The 24,482-nt window shown below is 37.6% G+C and overlaps 1 protein-coding gene across 10 annotated transcripts in view; it reads right to left on the reverse strand.

Moving 5' to 3' along the window:
- LOC122830350 (protein GPR108) overlaps positions 1-22,705 on the reverse strand; it is a 40,618-nt gene extending 17,913 nt beyond the window's left edge. For 2 of the 10 annotated variants that reach the window (XM_044115626.1, XM_044115630.1), the window contains exons 1-8: positions 18,902-19,292; positions 18,570-18,686; positions 17,191-17,241; positions 6,631-6,725; positions 6,478-6,548; positions 6,165-6,358; positions 6,018-6,080; positions 4,770-4,871 (exon numbers count right to left, since the gene is read on the reverse strand). In XM_044115626.1, coding sequence (XP_043971561.1) covers positions 4,770-4,871; positions 6,018-6,080; positions 6,165-6,358; positions 6,478-6,548; positions 6,631-6,725; positions 17,191-17,241; positions 18,570-18,686; positions 18,902-19,015 — 807 coding nt within the window. In that variant the 5' untranslated portion in view covers positions 19,016-19,292. Of the gene's footprint in view, positions 1-1,814; positions 1,946-2,539; positions 2,658-3,189; positions 3,264-3,377; positions 3,454-4,546; positions 4,681-4,769; positions 4,872-6,017; positions 6,081-6,164; positions 6,359-6,477; positions 6,549-6,630; positions 6,726-17,190; positions 17,242-18,569; positions 18,687-18,901; positions 19,293-20,225; positions 20,291-21,785; positions 22,022-22,421; positions 22,531-22,599 lie in introns of those variants that run through there. The other 8 variants (XM_044115632.1, XM_044115627.1, XM_044115629.1 and 5 more) reach the window with 7 other exon arrangements.
- Between the last annotated feature and the right edge of the window lie 1,777 nt (positions 22,706-24,482).

A 24,482-nucleotide genomic window follows, 5' to 3' on the forward strand; every position in this document is an offset into this window, starting at 1 on the left:
TTGAGAAAACAAGTCAGTGTATAATGATTTTAAATGTTTAATCATGTCAAATTAACGCTTTGCTACATGGGCAAAAATTTAAGTCACAGCCGATCAGTCACACATTCATACACTGATGTGTAATTAGAGGTTAACCTTCGACCCCCAGGAGGAAACTGGAATCGAACCCACAACTTTCAGGTTCCGAGACAATTACTGTCTGTGCAGAACTCTGCTAGCTTACTTACAAATAAATTGAATTTACTTATCAAGAAGTCTTACTTTCCTACACAAAGTCAGGTCATGGAAACATTAAACTTGGATGTAAACAAATATACTCTATCATTTCCATTTTCTTTAAAGTTTTATATATTTTTCTAAATCAAAATAAATTTTTTTCTTAGCTTCTCCATTTTAATTCCACATTTTCCCAAAGTAAACCCATTATTTCACCAAAAATGTTTCTATGATATGGTTCGTAAAAACAAAAACTTCTATACCATTAAGAACTGTATTAATAGGGTATATTTTAATGACTTATCAGTTCTGTAAAGCTTCTACAAATCTATCAGTTTGTTAATAATTATGGGAAATTTATTGGAAATTTAAAAAAAGTAGACACATTACTGTCAAAGTGAGAAACAGTTTTTCTACATTATTACCCTTAAGAGTGGTCCATCAGTCAGAAAACTCAAAAATGTTATCATTTTCTGATCACTGACAGTATCTACCTACGTGCTAACAGGGTGTCAACGGTAGCAACTTCTACTAATGGTAAAAGACTCAAAGTTAGCTATTTTCAGTGTTCAGAATTGAATTGAGAGGAAGCACAGTCTAAAAAAGCAGTTTAAAAGGAGGCTATGTTTTCACAAAGATAAGTTGGTTGGTTATTCAGGCCTCTATGATGCCAAACGACACTCCAGTTGAGGTTAGCAATGCTAACAGATAAAGTATGCTAAACACTGCATCAGTTTAGTTTTTGTGTGAAATTAGTGAAACTCTTTAATAGCCAATTCTCTGTTTGACAACTGACATCTGACCTCATCTCTGGTTAGTGAATTCAAAGTCCAAACAAATACAAAATGTAAAAGATGCTTGTAAAAAAAAGATGGAAAGCAGTGGCCCCGAGAAGTTCAATGGTGAATTTTTTAAAACAAATTCAGATTTTCCATAAATCTTCATAAACTACAAATTTAATTAATAGGTAAATTCAATTTATTGCCCAGCTAACGTTGTAGCACTCCAGACCATTCTCGGTCTCGGACCCTAAAAGTTTTGGTCTTGACCTGGTCTCGGGTTAGGTGGTCTTGACTACAGCACTGGGCCCAGCTCTAGTTCAAATTACACATTTTAGAAATCTATTTTTTGACTCCAAGTTTTTGATTGAGCGTACAGTGAATTCAAAACTTCATATTAGTGCAAAACAAATACTGAAAACACATGTTGCTGGTTGTTCTGCATATTCGTCAATTTACCAATAAAATCCTCTGTGTTAATTAGAGATCACGTTTCACTAAGTTAGTCAACCTACTGTTTTAGTCAGTTTTAGTTTATTATTTACTTTACATTGGCTGCTATACTCCTAATTGCACTGACTGAACAAATTTAAGTTTTACAATAGCTTGTGAAGCTATTGGTGTATTAAATGAGCTGTACTGCTGCACAGTTAGCTAATACATTTGTAATTCAGCATATTTATGTCTGTGTTAAAAAACAACAGAAATGTTTTAAGTCAATTCAGCACTGAATCAGAAATGGTAGTGAAAATTGTGCACCGGTGCATCCCTTGTGTTAACAAACAAACATGGCCTCTTCAGGCTACAGATCACACTGACCAGACGACGGGGAACAGGATGACTCCGCAGCAGATGAAGTCCACCAGAAAGAGGATCTCCTTCCACAGGTAGTATTCACTGGAGCCTTCTTCTGTCGACTCGATGATCATATAGGCAACATTCGCCAGCACCTGGTAGGAAGACACACACATAGATATATTAGAAATGCATAAACTTCAAACTAAATGCAGGTTCCCAAACACACACACACGTTTGCGTGGCTATCTTTGTGGGAACATGCCATTGACTTCCATTCATTTCGACAGTCTAAACCTTACCCTTACCACTTACAGCCTAAACCATTATTTATCTAACCCTAACCAAAACTCAATTCACACCATAGTCCTAAATCTGACCCCTGACCCATAAACAGCGTTTTCCCTGGTGGGAACCAAGCATTGGTCCCCACAACGTCATATGGGTCAGGAAAATGGTCCCCACAAGGTATTAAAAACAAACACACATACACACACACACACATTTGCACGGTTATCTTTATGGGGACTTTCCATTGACTTCCATTCATTTCTACAGTCTAAACCCTACCCTTACCTTTACCCTAATCAAAACTCAATTCACTCCTTAGTCCTAAATCTGACCCCTGACCCAAAAACAGCGTTGGGGATCAGGCTTCAGCCCCACAAAGGGCAGTGGGTCCCCACAACGTAGTATGTGTCAGGAAAATGGTCCCCAGAAGGTATTAGAAACAAACACATACACAGTACCTGCAGAGGGATGCCTATCATGAAGATCATCTTCTCTTTGTAGGAGAGGATGTATTTAACAAAAGCCCAGCCCATCCCAATCAGTGCCAGAGTGATGAACAGGAGCGCCCCCTTCAGCCTGACAGATACAGGAGTATTAAAACTGAATGTTAAAAACAAATAGAATCCAAACTAGAGATGAATGACATGTCAGGATCAACATTGGTATCGGATGATGTTCGTCATTTTTTGACGTTCTGATATTGGCCTGACTTAAAAGTGTGCAGATGTAATAACAGACTTTTACCATATTTTCCGGACTATAGGTGACTTCAGAGTGTAAGCAGCTTAAGTCAAAAAGCTGCTTACACTTCTTGACTTAACCTCTTCATGTTTTTCATGAGGAGGAAATAAAAACACATACAAGTCAATCTGGACTCTATAAAGAAAAAACTGTGACTTATATTAAGAATATACGGTTTTTTCCAAACTATATTTCCAGTATTTGTTTGGCCATGTGAGAGAGATAGTACATCACAGTGTTCAACTTCAGCAGAAGCCGTTTCAGTGGTGTGGTCCATTTTTTTTTTCATGGTAGAGTATATGTATGTCAGCTAAAATTTTCACAACAGTGCATCCCTAATAAAAAAAATCCAGCAGAAATAACTTACAGGTGTGTGATATAATACATGACTGCCCAGCCTTCGATTGGGTGACCCTCAATGTTGATAAAGTGGTAGTTGATCTGTGAAAAACAGAAGCCATAGACACATAAACTACTTTGTCTGCTGTGATAAAACAGAAAATGCCTCAAGCGCTTGTTGAGAACATGAAGAAAATTACTAGCACTGTGACCTACACTGTGGAAAACTAAAGATGTGGACTTGGTGAATGCCAGTGCAGCCATCAGCCAGTGGATCTTAAACACGCTGTATCTGTAAAGAAGCAGATGAGAAAAAAACTTCATATTCAAGTTATAGAAAGGAAGTTTGTGCTTTTCTCTGACCTTATTGAATAAAAATGTTACTGTAGTTGATGATTTTTTTCTGTTTCTGTTTTATCTGCAGTGTTTTTTGGTTTCTCAACATTGTATCCAGAAATGTTGCTGGCATCAATTAATTTTACACAAGTGGATAAAATGCTGCTGCCTTCACTCACCAAAGATAATGTAGTCCAAGGTCTGTAGTGTGAACCTGGCTTATGTCTCAACAGGATGTGGGGTGCAATAAATAAAGTAAGATAGCTGCAGAGATGAGTCGCTCCTTAATCCTTAACGGCCTTTTACAGTTCAAAAGACTGTGTGCTTGTTTGGTTTGGGTGTGGGAATCTCCTGTGTCCTGCAGGTGCAAACCCTCCAAAAGGTAAACAACCTGAGAATCTTGAGGTTATGCTAGTTAGCCATCTGGCCAAGTTTGTGGCCTGTGTGGTTAGCATGATACTAAAGTCTTAAACTCAATAAAGAGACCAAGAACAGTACCCTCTTATGTTTTGGATAAAAGACAAAAAACACAGAATGACATTAAGAAAGATAAAAAGAACCTAATCAATAACAATGTGAATGTTTGCATTCAGTTTTTGGAAAGCAGGTTTTCCCAGCGCTATAATAGTAATGAGGGATCCGAACAAACAAATCTATTCATCAGCAGTTCTGTTTAATGATGTTAGCTTGTGTCATCTGATATGTTTAATGCTGCTGTAAACAAGGAGCTACGGGAGCTTCACTGAACTGTTTAAATTTGTATTAAATATGCATCTTTCGGATGTTCGCCCACTTCGTACAATCAACCAGTCTTTTCATGATGCCCCTTGTGTAATGAATGAGGAGCCTCGCTGCCCCTCACTCATTACACGAGCCCCATTGAGGGACAAGAATGCACCTCAGCCATGGCTTAAAAGCATCACATGAAAAGCAGCAGATGCGTTCACAGACAATCAAAGTTCCATTACGTTTTTTGTGTCCACCTCGATATGACAAAACCTCTGGGATATAAAAGAAATCACAATTTGAGTGTAATTCATGCCATGTACCTGTGCTTCATGAGCGTGTAGACCCACAACATAGCAGCAGCGAAGAAGACTCCGGCCATACATATGTAAAGACGAGACAAGGGGATTTCGGCTGCAGAGAGGAAGCTCCCTGGGTTCCTCTCTACCACGTCCACCTGCAGGGAGGTGGAGGGGGGACATTTTAAATGAACACCTATCAGACGCCTGAGGACTGGCAGAGCATCGCCAAAGAACGTTGACTCACAGTCAAGGCATAAGGCAGCTTGACTCCGGCCACCCTGTTCTGACAGTAGTGGAACTTCAGGCTGTACAGACCCTGATCCTTTGGGCCAATGACCAGGAGGAACTGTAGAGGAGAAGAGACGTTAAACCACAACTATCGATACGCATCACTAGATCGGACGCCGTCTATCAGCCGCTGCAGCAAGTAATGCGCTTCTTTAGCCGCCATTGCTACACATCGAGTCATGTCCACAAAACCAAACTGTTCCAATGTAGGATGAGCAGGAAGCAGTCACAAAATGGCACCCTTAGTTCTAACCTGATTTCTATAAAAAGACTTATCAAAGATGAGAAAATTGCAGATCTTCTGATACGTAAACAATGTATTTTTCCTGGATTTGAATCTATAGCTTTCTGAGAGGACTAAGTGGATCTGTTTTTCATATTGGTCAATAATTTAATTTTATAGAATTGTGGCTGTAGAAGGCAAAGTATCTTCAAGTTTAACTAACTATTGCTTCTATAGTTTATGAAAACTATTATCCTAAATGACGATCGTCAAGAATATCGCCATGTTCTATGAACAAATGAGGTAATCACACACAGACCCATTGCCATAGCAACCGATAAGACAAAAGCACTGCTAAACGACAGAGCAGAGATTACATTCATGGGCATCAGGAACCAAAGAACACAAAAACATTCCCCCCCATAAAACTATGAATCACAACATTCAGTTTGTTACACTATCATGTTTCTGGCTTCATGTTTATTTTGCAATTATTATTAATTGATTGTCTGAACTCAATAGTGGTTGATTAACTAATTTGAACTCCACTAATAACCTATAAGAGAGTGGGTGTGTCGGTTGCCTTACAGTGTATAAAATGACTTGCAAAATAATTTTTTTTAGCCCTTAAATAATTTTTTTGTTAATGCCCGATGCTCCATAAATATCTTTATGTTCTTTTGGGTTGTATTTTTCAGTCGCTTCATTCTTCTCTATTGGATGTAATGTTTTCTTGTCCATGATGTCATTACATTTGGCGAAAATTATAAGTGAAACCCGTTTTTAGATTTTTTTTGCATGATAGTGTCATTTTCCCAACCAGCGATATTCCTGACTCAATCCGTAGCAATGGTGCAGTAACATTATGCACCATTGATCTACATCAATCACATAGATGTCCAATCCTGTAACATACATCAATGAGCAAACCCAACCAAACGCTGCTAAATGTTGTCTAAATGAAGAGGAAAGGGCACTTACACTGAATTTGTATAAGCCATTCGTATTGTCCAGGGCTAAAATCGGCTTGACTGAACTGTTCAGCTGCAAGAAATTCCAGTTAAGATGCTGATTTAAAGTACAAACTGCACAAATATGTAGCCACAAGAAAAACTAAAAAAGTCTCACCAGGAATGTAGTTTCTTCCACTTTCTTAGCATCCTTAGCATTTGACTTTTCATTTGCTGGTGGTTCGTTTTTCTGACCTCCTGGGATCTCTTCCTTGTCATCTTGTTTTGGGCTTGTTTCTGGCTTTGCTGGCTTCCCATTTGAATCGTCTGATATTGAATCGACATCAGCCCTCTTTGTAACCTTCTTTTTTTCTAAACAACAGAAATGGAGGCATAGAAACATCTAGATTAACTTTAGTCACTTTAAAACAGTGGCGTCATTCACTCTGCAGCAGTTAATTGGAGGAAGCGTTACAATCAGCAACACAAACCTTTAGGTTCATCCGACTTGGCTTTGGCAATCAGGAAGTTATCCTGAACGCCCATGGCGATCACGTTGACTCTAGATGGACACAAGTCAAACGCTTAACCTTCGCACAAAGCTGTGACACATTAGGAACTTATGATCCTAAAACAACACACACCCCAGTTGCTTGCTGTCAATGAGAAAAAGAATGAGAGGTTCGTCGTTGGTGGACTTCGTCACTTTGAGCGGGCACAGCTCCTGCGAATCCTCCGCCTACAGAGAACACAACAAGACTCTAATCTTCTCTGGTAAATTTTTTTTAAAATGAATAACGTTGAACAGATAATATATTATCGAGGATATGTTTTACTATACAGAATACTGATTGAGAGCTGTAGAAAACCCAATGTTTACTTATGAAGGCGGGTACTGTTGAACCAAATATACTATCGATGAATCGGAAGCATGTGATCACACGTGCAGAAAATCAGTCAAACACAAATAATCAGACTTTACTTATTTTATTCTTTTTAGCGCTAAAAAGAAAGAGACGCTTACCCTCACAGGCTAATTGGTTGTGACGTGAATACACCGGGACTAAACAGCATCTGATCAAAAACGGACGATCCATTCTTTATATCTAAGACACGCCTTATTGGTCGTCTGATGAACTACGTCAGCTAAGGAATGCCATGATATCATGGTGTCAGCTTAAGTTTCACTTCTACTGAAAGCCTTTTGTTTGAAAGTGAAACATGCAAGGTCAAGTTCCATTCCTCCAAAAGCTCTCAGTGCATAAATGAAAACATACTATGTGTGAAATACAGCTGTATGTGCATGAGTACACGTGCAACCCTGGATAAGCGTCTCAACAACTCCCCCTTTTGGTCTCTAAGAGACCACAAATAGAACATCAAACAGCTTGGGGAGCATCACACATCCTGAGGAAACACTGCCCACTGTTCGGAAAACTCCCCGGGCCCATTACGATGTTTGTTGTTGTCATTTCATTTCATTCTTATGGGGTAAAAATCGAACAGAGCGCCCCCTGGCCCTGGGCGGCGGGAAGAAACCACAGTGTTCCTCTTACAGGCTAACAAAGAACATTCAGCTAATAAATAAAAAATAAATAAATGAAATATATATATATATTTTTCAAAATAATGTGAATGTCATCAATTGTCAAAATTTTCATGGATAAATAGTAACTGAAATGTAAAATGAATAAAATGTTATTTAATACCTGAAAAGAAATGCAAAATGAAGAAAATAATAAAACATTAGATTTCATTTAAAAATAAATTTAAAATGAGAAATGAATAAACATTAGTGAAAATTTTGATTTTTTAAACCAAAAGTCAAGAAGATAAACCTTAAAATGAATATTTGTTAGATGATGCTTGAAAATTTTAAACGTAAACAAAGAAATTTTCAGATCCCTTTTTTTAGATGAAAACCATGTGTAATCAACAGAATAAGAAACAAACACCATCGAAAAAATGCAAATCAGTGTTATTGGCAAAAATTCAGTAGAAGTACAATGTAATTATTCTAGAAAATTCATTAGAATTCAGTAGTATTGAGTTGTAATGCGATCTACAAAGTTTAATCAAGGCAATGTCTTCTAGCAAACCCTATCAATGTGGAACCGGTTTGAATTGCACAATAAAATGAAATTAATGAGTTAAAGGAGTAAATTTAAAAATAAATATTAGAAATTGAAGCCGGCATTTGAAATCTGTTTCTTATATTATTATTATTTTTTTTTTTAAATTAGTGAAACGTGAACAAACAATAAAATGTAAATAGAATACAATGTGAGGTTAATACTGTGAATGCCGGTAAACTATAAATTGAATAATGCAAGATGAATAAAATGTTAGTCAATATGAAAGCTTGGATGAGCCAAAACTTAATGAGAATAAGATAAATGATTAAATGTTAGATATAACACTGACAAATAAAATCCTAAACAAAGTATTGTTAAGATCCCTTTTAGTACTCGAGAGGTGAAATCTTTAAGTTCAAAATATAAAAGTAGTTAGTGGTCATAAAGGGATACAAACTTACCAACTGAAAAGAAATATGTTTAGTGAACAAAATGAAAACACATTTTAAACTTGGCAATCAATGTTTTAGATAAAAATTCAGTCTTAACACAATGTAATGATACTGGCCAAATCTTAAGAAGTCAACAGGATTAATTTGTTTTAATGAGATCTGCAAACTTAATTCAAAATTGTGTCGTCTAGTATCTGTTGATGTCAACCAGTTTCTACGTGTGTCCAGATGCCTCATTTTCATCCAGGCACACCGAGAAAGGATTGGACTTTTTACATTTAAAATCTGGAAAGTTGCAGCTCCACAGTTTCGCTGCACTTGACCTGTGAAAAGATGCTGTGATTCAGAGGTTGTTGTTCACCTACCATGATGACACAGGCTCTAAGTCTCACCATAGCACAGACACCTGTCACACCAGTCTATGTTCTCTCAATTAGTTTATTACCCCTGCATAGATAAAATATCCCATCTCTAGCCTATTAAGTGCTGTGGGAATGTGATGTTACACCAACTTTCAGGGATCCGGCCCACACTGCGGTTACCTGTTGTAAAATTGAAATAGACATAGTTATCTTTAACTGGAATAGCGGCACCATCCGGGCTCCGCTGTTGATTACTGGAAATAAAGCTGTTAAAGTGTCACCTCCAGAGGGCTGTTTAAACTTAGTCATATTAAGCATGCAGTTAAAACCCCAAATGTCAGATGGAATCAAAGAAGCAGGTTCAGTATAGATTCTGGGTCGTCCAGCTGTGCAGGCCACACAGTTAGACATTTGATATTATCGTGCTGTTGCAGTTAATCAGTCTAACCACAAGTTGGTTCCTGTGTAATGTATCAACCCAATTTAATTTTGTTTGTGCACAAACCTTAGCCAATTTTGTTTTAAATTTTGATTCATTCATTCTGCTTTGCCTTGGGAGGTAATGATTGATTAGACATTTTATGATGATTTTACTATCTTCTGCTGTTGCTGGCCAGGCTTCAGGCCATCCTGTGAAAGCATCAACACAAATCAGCAAATATTTTTGTCTTGCAACGTGTTTATTATGTCAGTAGAATCCAACACAATTTCTTTCCCTGGACATGTGACTGAAGGAAACTGTCCCTGATGTGGATTCAAAGTTTTCTTAGGATTCAGCTGTCCGCACACCGAACAATTTTTCACAAAATGTTTCACCATGTGGATCATTTGGGGGTGCCACCACTCTTTAAGATTGTGCATCATCTGCTTCGTCCCAACATATCCAACCCTGTGAGCTTCTTGGAGCAGCTCTTGTATTTTCCCAGGAGGCAGAATTAACCTGCCATCTGGGCCCCTCCAGCACCCATTTGTTTCACGTTTTTCTCTTCAGGTGGCGCCCCCTTTTGGCATCTTACCACCTCTTCCAGGCTCTTAACCCTTGTGTGTTGTTTCTGAAACAACAACCATCTGTAAAGAACTGTCTCACCTCTGGTCCCAGCAGAGGAGCTGCTGAAGTCCTGGTGTTACCTTGTCTGTCTTTGCCACCAGGTCTGCACACACGTGTGGTTCTCCTTCTGAAAAACAGTCTGCCATATTTATGTCTTGGTGTGTGAGTGAAATGTTTGGAGCTTTCAGGACTTTGGAAAGTGTTTGTTGCCTCAACGCTGTCATGGTGAAACTCAGTGAATGTCCCATGACTATGTGTTCAGTTTTTGTATCAGGCAGCAGGTATCCCAGCTGCCTGTTGTGTACAAGGGTGATGCCCTTTTCCTCCCCCTTTTTCTGAAACAAAACAGTCAGGTTTGTTCCAGAAATATCCTCCAAAGAACTGTAAAATGTATTCAGGGATGGAGAGCTCTGCAGCCGAAGCCATGTGTTGTTGGAGAGAGACAAAAGCTTGTTCCATGGGGACATGCCAGTCGTTCCTGCTGAAATTATTCTACCCAGAAACTTAGCCTGTTTTCGAGCAATCTGCTTTTACTGACCTTAAAATCTGTTTGACGAGGCACTGCAAAACCAGAGAGGTGGCTTTAACGCAGGTCTCTGTTACTGGTGCAGCAAGCAAAAGGTCTAGTGGGCAGTCCTGCAAAATATCTTGCAAAACCTGGTTAAACTAAAATCGATTCCATTATGAGGGAACATTCAACGTTAAAATATTTTTATGCATTGCATATTAAATGTTAATTTATTTTAGTAAATCAGTTCAAAAGTGAAACACATAACTAAAGTCTTTAAGTCTAGTAATGACAATAATTTTATGCTTACAGTTAATGGAAATATGACAGATTAAATCGAATATCTTACCAAACAATATAAAGAAAACCATTTAATTAAGAAATGTAGATATGCTGACAAATATGTTTGAAGATTGTTACTTTTACAAACCAAGGAGCCTCATCAGAATGTCTAAGGTCACTGATTTATGGAAAATTGCAGTACATTTTCCTTTAAGACTTATTATGTGATCAGACCCTGAATGACAGATATTACATGTGTAAAGAGTATGGGAGGAAAACAAACCTAGTGCTGCTGTGGCAATCAGAATCTGTGGCTGCCAGGAACGTTTCATCATCACGCCCAATTTTTTCACTTGGTGCTCAGGGTGCAAACAGAGAGAAATGTGAGACATTTAATACCATTCTGATTGTTTTTTTTGAAGAGACAGCAGCAGCTACACCAACAGGAGCTACATAAATGTCCGAGACTTTTACCTGCCAGGTTGTTTCCTTCAAAGTGGAAAGTAAAGGTTCCTGGAACCATTCAGAGGCGTCTCTGTCGCAGAACAGGGTCACGAGTGTTGGACCGGAGGAGGAACACAGAAGCGCAGACACAGGAGCCAGGGCTTCCAGGCCAAGAACGTTGACATTAGGCTGCTGTAGGGTAAATTTGTTAAAAGTCCCCAATAGATGTCAGCAAACTCAGACACCACTGGCTGGATCAGATACTGTCCTTCTGTTTGGAAATTTCCACAAAGAAGGGAGGTGCCATCAGGAAAAGCAACAATTATTCCATCAGCCGAGCACATGATTGTTGCTGCCATCTTTATCAGCAAAGCTCGCTCAAGTAAATTCATGGGAGTCGTAGGAAAACTTACAAAAGAATGTTTCATATTCTGATTACCCAAGGTGAAGGTCAGAGGCATCGTGAATAGCAGACTCTGTTCAGTCCATGTGAACCCTGTTAAAGACACAGTTCTTGATGTCAGAGAAAAAGGAGGAGCAGAGTTCAGAGTGGAATGTGTGGCTCCGGTGTCAACCAGGAAGTCTGTGTGTTTTCCTTCCACTGTTGCAGACAACATGGGGTCTGCTGTACCCACATTGTCTCTGGGGTCCTCAGCAGTGTTTCAGTAGATGTTCTGTGTGGCCTCAGTATTCCCCTGAAAGCAATGTCCAGGAATCACATAAGGATTGTTGGGGATCAAACCTGGCAGTCTTTGGTATGTTCACACAGTGTTTGGCCCAGTGTCCAAAATGTCTGCACTGGTAGCACGTCAAGTTCCTTTGGTCCTTGGCCTCGTGCTCCGTGACCTTGCCCCATGGCCCCCATCCACATCCAGCCAAACGCCATCCCCGTCCACGAGGAAACGCTCTGTATCTGTTTGAGGATATAAAAAAGAAAAAGCAGGAGGAGGAACCAGTTCCCCCCCCCAGTATGATTAGAGTTTTGCCAGTAATTTGGAATTTTACCCTGTGTAGATTTATTTTGAGAAGATGCTGCTGCAACCATCACATGTTCTTGTTTTTTTTTTTTTTTTTTTTATTATTATTTAAGTAATGTAATTTTGTTTTGCTTCCTGCAATTGGAGTTTCAGCGTCTGAGTGCCTAAGCCCTCAAGACTGTTTTTTATTTTTATTCGTCCTGCGCCTTTAAGAGGTGATGAAGCAGGTGTCTTTTCCATCTCACATGTTCACACCCTGCGAGATCATTGATTGTGTTTTATAGACTGCATAACATATTCAGGGACGCCTTTTAAAACTGCTTCTTTAAACATTTCAATTAAGTTTGTGCATGGACCTTTAAGATTAACTGTAGATTTTCTGAGCCAGGTTTCTAGATATAATGTCATTTAGTTGGGACCAAACATGGGATTTGGTGATGATGGGGTTTGATCTAATACAGTCCAAGTCGGGGTTCTATTCCCAGTGTGGACTCCTGAAGTTTTGTGGGGTAGCAGTTCCCCCTTGACTGTCAAAGTTCCTTCTGTGATATTAATTATTACGGGATATATCCCCTTAGAGCACGTGTCAAACTGAAGGCCCGTGGGCCAGTCCGCCACTGTGGGTTTGTGCGGCCCTCCAGATTCTAAACTAAACACTAAGTGTGCTTAAATATTATGCTATCAATCAAATTAATGCAGTTCTATCCGTTTACTGCCAAATTATATCAATAAGTCGCTCCAGTTTCTTTTAGAATTATCAGGGAAATTCACCAAAATCAACAAATCCCTGCACTTTTCTGAGCAAATAATTGGGAGTTTTTGCAGTTTTAATAAAAAAAATGTGAAACTTCCTTACTTGAACTAAACAGCTGCCTCAAACCTAATTGATTTCCCATTATATGACCTGTACAGCGAGTAATAAAAAGTCAAATTTACCGTCATAAATAAGTGCAAATATTTCCAAATTGCTACCACAAACACTTTTTATTGCAAAAAATCACAAAAATTCAATGATATTTAAGAAATGCGTGATATTTTAACAATTTGTGAATGGCTTTTATCAATACATTCTGGTACAACTGGCCCTTTAAGAGCATTCATGTTCTTGATTTTGCCCAAAACGAAAATAGTCAAGTGTGTATTTTTATGCTAGTGTGTTCAGAGCTGGTGGCAATGACCCTTTTTTTAAAAAAAATTATTTTATGTTATTGTCCCTGTCAGGAACCCAATAGTTTTCATTTTGCCTGAGTTCTGTCTCTGCAGTCTGCCTGTTTTGTCTTCAGCCTCTTTTAGTGAAAACTCCTGCCTCTTTCTGTTTTTGTTTTTAATTGAAAAATTTTATTATCATTCAGTGTTGCCCCTTTTAATTATTCTCATTTGTGATCTTGCTATTGGAGCATTTGCCTGCATGTCAGCTAGAACAATTTTATCTATTGTTTGCTCTTTTTTATCTTAATTTAAGAGGATTCCAGTTCTATGTTATCCTGTTGCTGCTTTTGTTATTTTAACATTTGATCAGCTGACCTATTTCCCTTATAGAGCTTCATCCTGTCCTGTGGTGTGCATGGCACGCTTAAAAATTATTAGTTTTACCTGGTAGTGACATTGTTTGTAGGAGACTTGTTAGCAAAGAGGCAATTAATCAGAAATCTTACATGTAGATGTTGTCAAATTCATCAAGGTGGAACACTTCTGTCTGATTCCTGACAGATGACACAACCCAAAGTTCGCTCCTCTGCAGAACATTGTTTTTTTCTTGGGTTTTTACACTTTTTAAACAAAAATTACCGTCCTAAAATTAAACCAAATCTAAAATCCTCTAATTCAATATGTATTTATGAATTTAATAATCATCAATCAATCAGTCAAACCTAGTTTAAATTTCAGTCTAGAAAACGTTATTTATATTCACAATCATCAGTTTGAAGTAGCCAGTTATTTAAATCAAAATTTCCTTTAATCTTTTATTTTATAGCAGTAGACATCTTTTTATAATTATTATTTATTAAATAATTAATAACTTCATCAGTTACTCAGTGCTTGAGTACAGTTTGTTTGTTCTCATAATCACACTAATTTTCATCAACCAAAGCGGCACAAACAGAAACATAAATATTTATCTGATTTTCAGTTAGTCACAAATTTTCAGTCTGCTTTTCTTGTTGTCCTATGCTCAAATTATCAATTTTATTGAAGCTTCATGAAATTTCCAATATTAGTTAACATATTTAATATGTTAATATTATCTTTTAGTTGTCAGGTTCCTGTTTTTAAGTAATGCACATTTTTATTTATTATTTATTCATTCATGTATTTATTTATTGTTATTAAAACTATGTCAGACATATGTTAGAATCCAGCAGTAACTGAACTACCTGCTGCTAGAGCACTTCACCCATTTTAATAAAATGTAAATTCATTTATAGAATGAAATTCTAAATTAACTGTTCAGTTTAAATGCAACAAATACTTTATGGTATATAAACACTTCAGTCTCAATTATTTTCAGCCCTTAAAACTGTTCAATTTAATTTCAAACTAGCATGTATTACCGAATATTCCTTCTTTTCTTTTTTAATAAAGGAGAGAAAGTTTTACAAATCATTATTAGCTTAGACTCTGATAATTTTAAGTTGGTGAAATTTAGTAGCATAAATTTTGTTAGATCTTTTGCTGAAATTTTAGTGATTGTAGATTTTCTTCTAGTTATGCTAGTTATTCCTCTATTTGCTCACCAACAATAAACAAAGGTCCTATACACCCTTTTAAATCAAATTTCTTCCTGTCGACCTCTGCCATGCCTGGAGCAAGAATCACCTCTTCTCTTCTCCCTGCCTTTTTTTTTTTTTTTGTTATAATTTATTACTCACACACACGGCGGAGGTCTCTGTTTTTATTTTTATTTTGTTCTTCCCCTTTATTTTGAAATTCATCTTGCTCCGCCAGATAAGTTATTAGTCCGTCTATTTGTTCCCCGAGAGTCACCCAAGGGCCTGTGCCCCACTTTGAGTCGTAACCCTCATCCCTGGAGTCACTCTCCATTTTGCAAATTCAGAAATCACCTTATGTTTTGTTTAGTGGGCACGGCGGCACCTGCTCGTCGGCTGACGAGACAACACCACAGACAAAGTCAAACCTCTTTAACTGTCCGCACGGCGGCGGGACGGCACACACTTGATAACTTAAACACTGTTTGTTTTGTCGTGTTTAACCGTGTTTAAATTACAGTTCACCAGCACCAGAACACATGAGAGCAAAAACGTCTGCAGCTCTCACACACCCACACGCACTCCGCTCGGCGGCGGAGCTGACAAACAGACAGAGAACACATAAAAGGATCCCGCTTTGAGCCCTGGACGTTCTCTTTATTCTAACTCATATTCGTCTTCCCACAAAGAAAACGTCTTTATTTTCTTCCCACAGAAGAAATCTCTTATTCTCTTTTCAGTTATACTTCGTCCCAGGCTCAGATCGCGATCAGCTTTGTCGCAATCAACTTTTCGTCCCAGGCACAGGTCGCGATCAACTTTATCGCAATCAACTTTTTGTCCCAGGCACAGGTCGCGATCAACTTTATCGCAATCAACTTTTTTGTCCCAGGCACAGGTCGCGATCAACTTTATCGCAATCAACTTTTTGTCCCAGGCACAGGTCGCGATCAACTTTATCGCAATCAACTTTTTTGTCCCAGGCCGTCCCAGGCACAGATCGCGATCAATTCTATCGCAATCAACTTTTGTCCCAGGCTGTCCTAGGCACAGATCACGATCAACTCTATCGTAATCAACTTTTGTCCCAGGCTGTCCTAGGCACAGATCACGATCAACTCTATCGTAATCAACTTTTGTCCCAGGCTGTCCTAGGCACAGATCACGATCAACTCTATCGTAATCAACTTTTGTCCCAGGCTGTCCTAGGCACAGATCACGATCAACTCTATCGTAATCAACTTTTGTCCCAGGCTGTCCTAGGCACAGATCACGATCAACTCTATCGTAATCAACCTTTGTCCCAGGCTGTCCTAGGCACAGATCACAATCAACTCTATCGTAATCAACTTTTTCTTTTACTCTGCGGTCAGCTCTCTTGAGCTGGCTCGGATTGGCTACGCGTTTATTTTTGGAGCTTAGTCACTTCTCCGGGATCTAAAAACCGACAAAAACCCAGCCAAAACCTTGGTCGCGTCCGACGCACTCACACACCTGTGTGAGTGGCACAAGGGGGAGACGGCCACCTCTCACTAATAAGCCAATCCAGCAAACATCTCTTTTTATTTCTATTTCATCTCTTTTTATTTCTATTTCATCTCTTTTTATTTCTATTTCATTACTTTGCACGCACACACATGAACGTACACACAGCTGACAATTCAAATCAGCTTGCTCTATTGACTCTTCCTAAACTATTACGGCTGATATTTTAACTTTTAGGCAGCCCCACAACAGACAGTGCAAATGCGTTCAAGGAAAAAACTTCCTTACTAGATTTTTTGGGCCCAACGCTGTTACACTGTCCGGCCAGGCCGCAGCAGCCCAAACGGCTGGCCAAATCTGCACAACTCTGCACGTGTGTCAACATGTAACCATCCTCTGCGCTACCAAGTTGTTGAACCAAATATACTATCGATGAATCGGAAGCATGTGATCACACGTGCAGAAAATCAGTCAAACACAAATAATCAGACTTTACTTATTTTATTCTTTTTAGCGCTAAAAAGAAAGAGACGCTTACCCTCACAGGCTAATTGGTTGTGACGTGAATACACCGGGACTAAACAGCATCTGATCAAAAACGGACGATCCATTCTTTATATCTAAGACACGCCTTATTGGTCGTCTGATGAACTACGTCAGCTAAGGAATGCCATGATATCATGGTGTCAGCTTAAGTTTCACTTCTACTGAAAGCCTTTTGTTTGAAAGTGAAACATGCAAGGTCAAGTTCCATTCCTCCAAAAGCTCTCAGTGCATAAAATGAAAACATACTATGTGTGAAATACAGCTGTATGTGCATGAGTACACGTGCAACCCTGGATAAGCGTCTCAACAGTACTCACTGTGTACGACAACACCCCATTAACTCGAGACCTGGACAGGCTGAAGCCAACCTAAAGCAGACGACAATGTGGACAAGAATCAGCTTTTGATATGATTGGCATTTATTTCCTTCAATAGACAGAGAAAACCTATGATTAGTTGTGGTTAGGCGTGTCATGATACATTTTTCTGGATGATAAATTGTCCCAGACGTTATCGTGATAAATGGTAATATTGTTGCGAGATAATTTTCCAGTAACATAATGTTAATAGAATAATAATAATGCAAGAACACATTTTCAACGATCGATTAAGTTTAAATTCAAACCAACATTTAACACTGGAACTGGAAGATTATTTAAATATCCAAAATAAATCAAACAGAAACAACAGAAATGAACCATGAAGTCTCGGTAAACAAAATTGTCCTTCATAAAAAGGAGCTAGTTGAGAAGATTTTTCTTATCATTCAGTTTTTGATAGAAAGAGAAAAACAATAAATCATTCAAATGGAAATTATTGTGATCGTTTTAATTTATGATATGATTCACTGATTTTTTGCTTTTTGTGATGGGCCAGGTGGGCTTTATTGTATTGTTTATAATAAAAAATTTCTTAGGAGAATTCTGATTTATTTTTGTCTTGATAACTTTCAATTAATGTAAAATATTATTATTATTACTACTACTATTGGAAATCTTATTCTACTATCTCAGCTGTTTGTTCCACGAGAGCATCGATAAATATCAGCAAATTCAAAAATATAATAAAAAGCAATTACTGTGTGCAGCTTAGTGATAGAAATCACGTCGTTATGTAAGAGATGTCGTGAAGAAGCCCATTTCTGATGAGCATGGTTTTCTCAGTCAAAGAGTTTTCATTTCTGAAACTCATTTTCTCTACAAAAATCTAAAGTTTTCTGAGTTTTTTTTCCTAGAAAATTTTGGGTTTTTCAAACTCAGAAACTTCAAAGTTTTCTCTAGCAAATTTCTGAGATTAATCTCAAAATTTTTGACATTTTTGTTAGAAATGTGCCCCCTTTGCATCTACTATGGCCTACAGCAAACAAATAGTCTCTTAAATAAATTGCAAAAAAGGAGATCGGGTCACAAAACAAACAGAGGTTTCCCTTTTACAGCACTGCATAATCAAGTATTTTAAAACTGAGCAGTGAGTAAATTACACCAGTCTAATAAATGAAGAGAAAATGTATCCAATAAAGAAAAAGACAAACTGTATCAATTACCTCATTATTATCATTTCTCAACCAGGATCTAAAAGAACATACTAGAGTTCTCACTGCAAAACTAATATGGGGAGAAAAAGATTACAACTGCTTCCTTCAACTTTTCTTTTTCTTTATATTTACCTGAAAGAAAATGAAAACAAACAGACTTACTGGGTAGAGGCTGTAGTTCACAATATCATTGAGCCACAGGGAGGACATGCTCACATTTAGAGTTCCATTTGCAAAGAAACCAAAATTGTTGAGGTCAATGGCAAACCGTGTTTCGTTCTGAAAATAAAAAATAAAAATGCTTAAGATTTGTGATCACAAATATTTTAAACATACAAAAGCTAATTGGCTCTCAGAATGAAGGAGAAACAAATTTTTAGGTTTCGGTCAAAGCAAATTTTGCGATGAGTAAAAGGGAAGGTAGGAAGTCCATTAGCTAAAATCAACATTTCTAATGTTAATAAGCGTTAGCGTTACTCCAAACCAAAACTTACATTTAGACTGAGCTTGTGTATCCTCGCGTTACACCCCGACAGCAGTACTAAGAGTAAAATTACTGCAACGGAGAACTGTATGTGCGGCACAGCCATCACAACACCTGCTAACATTGACTGTTAACTGTCGACAATTCTGCTAGATGGCTAAACAACAAGCTTGCTGGGAGTCCTTCCGGTCTCGAATCGTTACAATCAAATTTATCTTCAAAAACGATGCTCAGCCGCACAAATGACCTACTCCGTTGTTAAATAGCAACACCGTCTTTTATGTTTTCCAATGTATAAGTTCTTTCATTGCGTAAACTACCAGCCAGCTTGTCGTAGACGTTGGGAAGCTGCCACTTCCTGGTTTGCAATATTACGGAGGGTTCTGACAGAGTCCTCACAAAATGAAGCCTAGGCGTAAATTCAAGCTGGAAGACTCTTTTAGCCCCACCTGCATCATCCAGCCGGAACTTCCGGCTCATCACCGTTGATTGCTCAACACCGGTCCAAGACTCGTCACGTCCAATCACCGTCCAAGCCCCAGCTGATAAGGACAGCCATCCATGGCGTCGTGCGCTTCCCAGCAGAGCTCAACCCACCTCCACCCCTTCACCTCCACTCGCTCAGCATCAGGCCACATCCTTCATCGCCTCCACCACCAGTGCCGGGTCCCGGGGGGATGACGTTCCTCTCAGCATACGGAATGCTCATCCAAGCCCATCGCAAAGTTTGCGATGATCAATGTCCTTAGCCGGGGCCCAGGCGCCAAAGATTTAAAACATATTGTCATTAAACTTTTCTAATGGTTACCCTTTGTCTGTCTGAGTCTCTACAGATTGAACTGAAGAACAACAAATTATTTGTTCTACAGCTGGAATAAATATATCCTGCTGGCTAGTGAGGGGAAAAACAAAAACGGCTCTTCGGTCAAAAATGTTATTAACAGTGTCAAGAAAATTGCATTGACACGATTTGTCTATAGCAGTGGACCCCAACCACCGGGCCGCGGACCAATTGTTACCGGGCCGCGCAAGAAATAATTAAATATGTCCGTTCTATGTATTGAGTCTGGAAGAGCTTTTATTTTGAAAATCCTACCCCCCTCGTAAGAAACAACAGCATTTGTCTCACCCTCATACCCCTCTCCGTCCCCCCCATTGGTCTACAGTATCTTGTACAAACTTCCCCAGCCAGGGAAGTCTGTTCAAGAGTAACGTTGTCTGAAAACTCAGCTTGCTGTAAGTTTTTCCCCATTCAGTGAAGTTTGCTTCCCAGCCGGATAAGCATTGAAAAGGTAAACGTCGTAGTCCATGCTCTCGTCTTGAGAGTTACTTACATCAAATTTGACACCAGGAAATAGTGTGTTGAAAACTCTCCTCACTCCAGTGGTTGTCAAGTATCCTGCGCCAAAAGGTAAGGGAAAAAACATGGTGGCTGCTAAGAGCTTTTCCATATTAAAAATCCTTGCAAAAGAAAGCTAAGGGTCAAAGTGCTAACGGTCAAAGAGTTGCTTGTAAAATACTTGATGTTTTGAGATGAAAGTATTCTGAATGTTGCTATGGAAACGGTCAGATCAGTTCTGCATGACTCAAACTATTAACACTTTGCAACTGCGTCATGATGGACGTCAGAAGTGTATATTTCAGGAGGCTAGGGATTAAAACAGGGATTTTAATAGTTAAAAATTAAGTTTAGTTTGACAGTAGTATATTAAAACCATTAATTTAAGTACGGTAGGTTTGTTTTTTATCATTCTATCAGGTTTAAAATTTAGAGATACTATCTCATTATTTTGAGACGCTATCTCATTATAATGAGATTTTTTTTAACAGAGTGGTGGAAACAGGCTTCCATATTGTATTAACATTTTAATGTAATAAAAAAAGTTTTGAAGTAAAAAAAAAAAAAAAAATGGATGCAGACCCTGAATTAGGACACAGCTAATATCAGTGTGGTTGTTGGAGGACTGCGCTACTTCCTCATGGGGGCGTCTAATCTAAAATTAATAACATTAAATAAACATCAAGCTGTAAAAACAGAACTGTAATGGTCTGCATATTCTGGTTTTTTTTTTTTTTTTGTTTTTTTTTGTGTGGCGATATTAATATTACTATTATTATTATTAAAAAACAGTAACAGTAATAACAATATTACAATATAATAACTTTATGTTATATTATTACTAGTATCATTATCAATAGTAATAATTGTCAACATAAATAATGCTAATTATTATTATTTATTATACTGGTAATAATTATTTATTATTGTAATTAACAATAATTATTATGATTTATCAGAATCATTTTAGTATAGTACTTAGCAATATAATAATTACTATATTACTAACTATCATATTAATTATATATTATGTAATTAATTGTATATTGATTAACATACAAATGTATTACTAGAAAATTCCTGAAGAAATTTAACTTAATTTAATTTAAATTTGACCTTCAATCTTGTGGTGAATCACATGCGTGCAGCAATACAAACATGCAAAATAATGACAGTAATCTAGCATAATGGTAACATAATATCTATAGGTAAGTGTAACCCACAAGAAAGGTTAATTTAAATTCACCTGATAATAATAAATGGCAGATAAATTAATTTACTTCAATGACTAATACCAATTCTATACAATTACAAAGAAAGTTGGGCCAGATCAGAAGAATTCTAAATTCTAGGGAGCCTGGGTGTGAGTAACAACAGAGAGTACACAGTGTTTATAAGAAAGAATAGAATTTAATATAATAACAATTGTGGATCCAAATTTATAAACAAATAAAAATTGTGCACTTTTTAAAGAAAAAATAAAATAAATAATGTTTTCCAATGTGTCTGTCAATTCAATGTTTCACAGCTAGTGACCAGTTGGGTCACTCTCTACCGGTTCTCTTGATTCTCTGGGCTGGGGCTCGCCATCCAAGTTCAGATGAGGACGATCATCGGGTCTCTGGGCACCACAGGCCAAAAATTGCACCATAACATGGCAAAAATAAAAACCTCACCTGGAACAAGGCCAAAGTAAAACATCTTAGAATATAAAATGCCGATATCAATAAAGCTTAAGCTATAATTAAAGAGATCTTTCATACTGTCTCAAGTTTTTTTTTCATGTTAATATCCAAGTCATCAGAATACAATGTTACCAACACATCAGCAAAACTAAATAAATTAGCTTATATGAGGTAAAGGAAAATAATAATAATAATAATAATAATAATAATAATAATAATAATAATAATAATAATAATAATAATAATAATAATAATAATAAAAATATATTTAAATCTAAAAGTGCCAATGAAGAACATCTACAACACTAGAAGTTCCCTGCAGTGCCAACGGAAAAGCACTTAACTGAAATAGCATCATTGAAATACCAGAACATGTAATAGAAAACAAGTACAACTACACAGAAAAAATACAACACCCACAATAATAATAATAATTCAAAATCTTACAATAAAAAAATATTTTAAAAAAATTTGATCAGATATTACGTATTTTAGCCAAGTTTTACCGAATTTATTGAGCCAACTGCCGAGCGCGTGCGGGCCACTCACAGATGCTCCGACGCTACCAACGGCTTTTTCCGGCTTCAGTCGCTTTCAAGGGAAACCCTCCGAGATCTAACAAAAACGTATTTGCTATTTTGAATTATATATTTTGCGAATTTATATTAATAACGTTTTTCTCACCGATTTCCAGATTCATCAAATTTCTTCAAGCTCTTCATGGAAACAACCGTCAGCTGTGAGCTCTCCAGCGCGTCTGACGCGTTCTGAGCAAAATCTCAGCATAGCATTTAAAGGGGCGGGACAATCAACCTTATTGGCTGATGTGAAATGCCTAATCCGTCACTAACAGCAATCACTAAAGGCATATTTCACAGCTTTTTTAGAAGATTTTTAGAACTTTTAACCTATATTTATGAACATATTTTTTTTAACTTTCCTACTTTTTAACTCTTAATTTTTACTTGTGTTTTTAACACTGGGTTACATAAGCTATACAATTGATTGAGTATGGCAGCCACTTCATATGCCATCTTTAAAAAAAAAAAAACATACTGGGAATTGACAAGACAAAAAGAAACAACACATTCATTTATATTAAAACGCAAAATAAAGAAGACCGACAAAATGTAAATGTCTGTTGTCTTTTTGTGTTGCCAGCTGCATAGTAGCAACAACAACATGGCAGTTGTGTATTTAAAATGCTTAATGTTTGTGAGATGGTCATTATTGCCATAATGACAATTGTGAAATGAACATTTCACAAAGTTGTGAAAGAGAGGCAAATATCCTGGAATATAAATTACTCAAACATTTGCTAATCTGAAGTCAAATGGTAATACAACATATACCAGACGAAAGAGTGAAAAATTATAATTGTTCTTCAACACAACACACACACACACAAAAAAATCACTTGGTAGATAAGACATCAGTTTTTCTTTCCACTGAATCTCCATTAAGTCAGCATAAAATAAATCCTTCATAAGGGCCATAACCTGTGATTTAATCATACCTTTCTGTTTCATAGGAAGATACCCAAACATTTTGAAACATTTATCGTAGATATCTCAGACTTTATTATTTGGGGATGCCAATAAACATCTATTATAACTAACATTGTGACATCTGCAGCCTCAGAAGAGCATCAATAGACGGTGCGACCTCCGACATGGACAGAATGGGCAGACATGGTGGCTGAAATACCTCTGAAGTAAAAATAATAAAATCACACATGATTTATTTGCAAATAGACAGATTTACTAAAACAAGGTTAAAGTGGATCTTTCTGAAAAAGAGACAGTTGAATTGATGAGACACAATAGAACAGGAGCTGAACCAGTGTACCAAAAATTAAACTGGTTCAGGATACTTTCTGCTCCTCTGCGAGTCTCTGTTCATATCGTCTTCTTGGATTATTTGTATACAATGACAAATGATCGTACCTCTGAAAATAAAACTAAAATTGCAGAAAAAAAGACAGCACAATAAAGCCATTGTAAAACAGTACTAAAAACGGGCTGCGTTTCACGTAGAAGTTTCATTAGTTTTTGCTAAGAGTTATGTTCCATGTTCCGGGTTCACTACTGCTGATTATTGGAGCAAAGATCACACTTCCCTCCTGAGCTACCAATGAGGGACCTGCGGCTGCGGCTGCAGGCGGCGCGGTCACAGGTGAGGCTTCAGGTGCGGTTCCAGAAGAGGAAGTGGTGGAGGACACTGTATTCAACTTCTCTGCACTCCAAAAAATGTAAAAAATCAGCAGATTAGATGCACAGAGATGGCAGAGGATGAAAGTGTAGCCTAAAAGGGAATCAAGTAAAGTCATAATCACCTGGATGTGTGTTCGACAGCTTCTGCGCCAGATCATTCATTTGTTGTTTCTTCAGGACGGACACAGCAACCGTCACAGCAACGTCTTCTGTGTAGTTCTCTATCATCTTACTCACTGTTTTAGTCCGCTCTGCGTCCTCTAGATAAGACAGAGGAATCGACCTGTAACCTTCCAGCTGGTGCTGCTCCAGATACCACTTAAACGTCTGGAATTCGTTCTTGTTCAACTGTTC

This window comes from Gambusia affinis, linkage group LG04, assembly GCF_019740435.1.
Source record: "Gambusia affinis linkage group LG04, SWU_Gaff_1.0, whole genome shotgun sequence".
NCBI lineage: Eukaryota > Metazoa > Chordata > Actinopteri > Cyprinodontiformes > Poeciliidae > Gambusia > Gambusia affinis.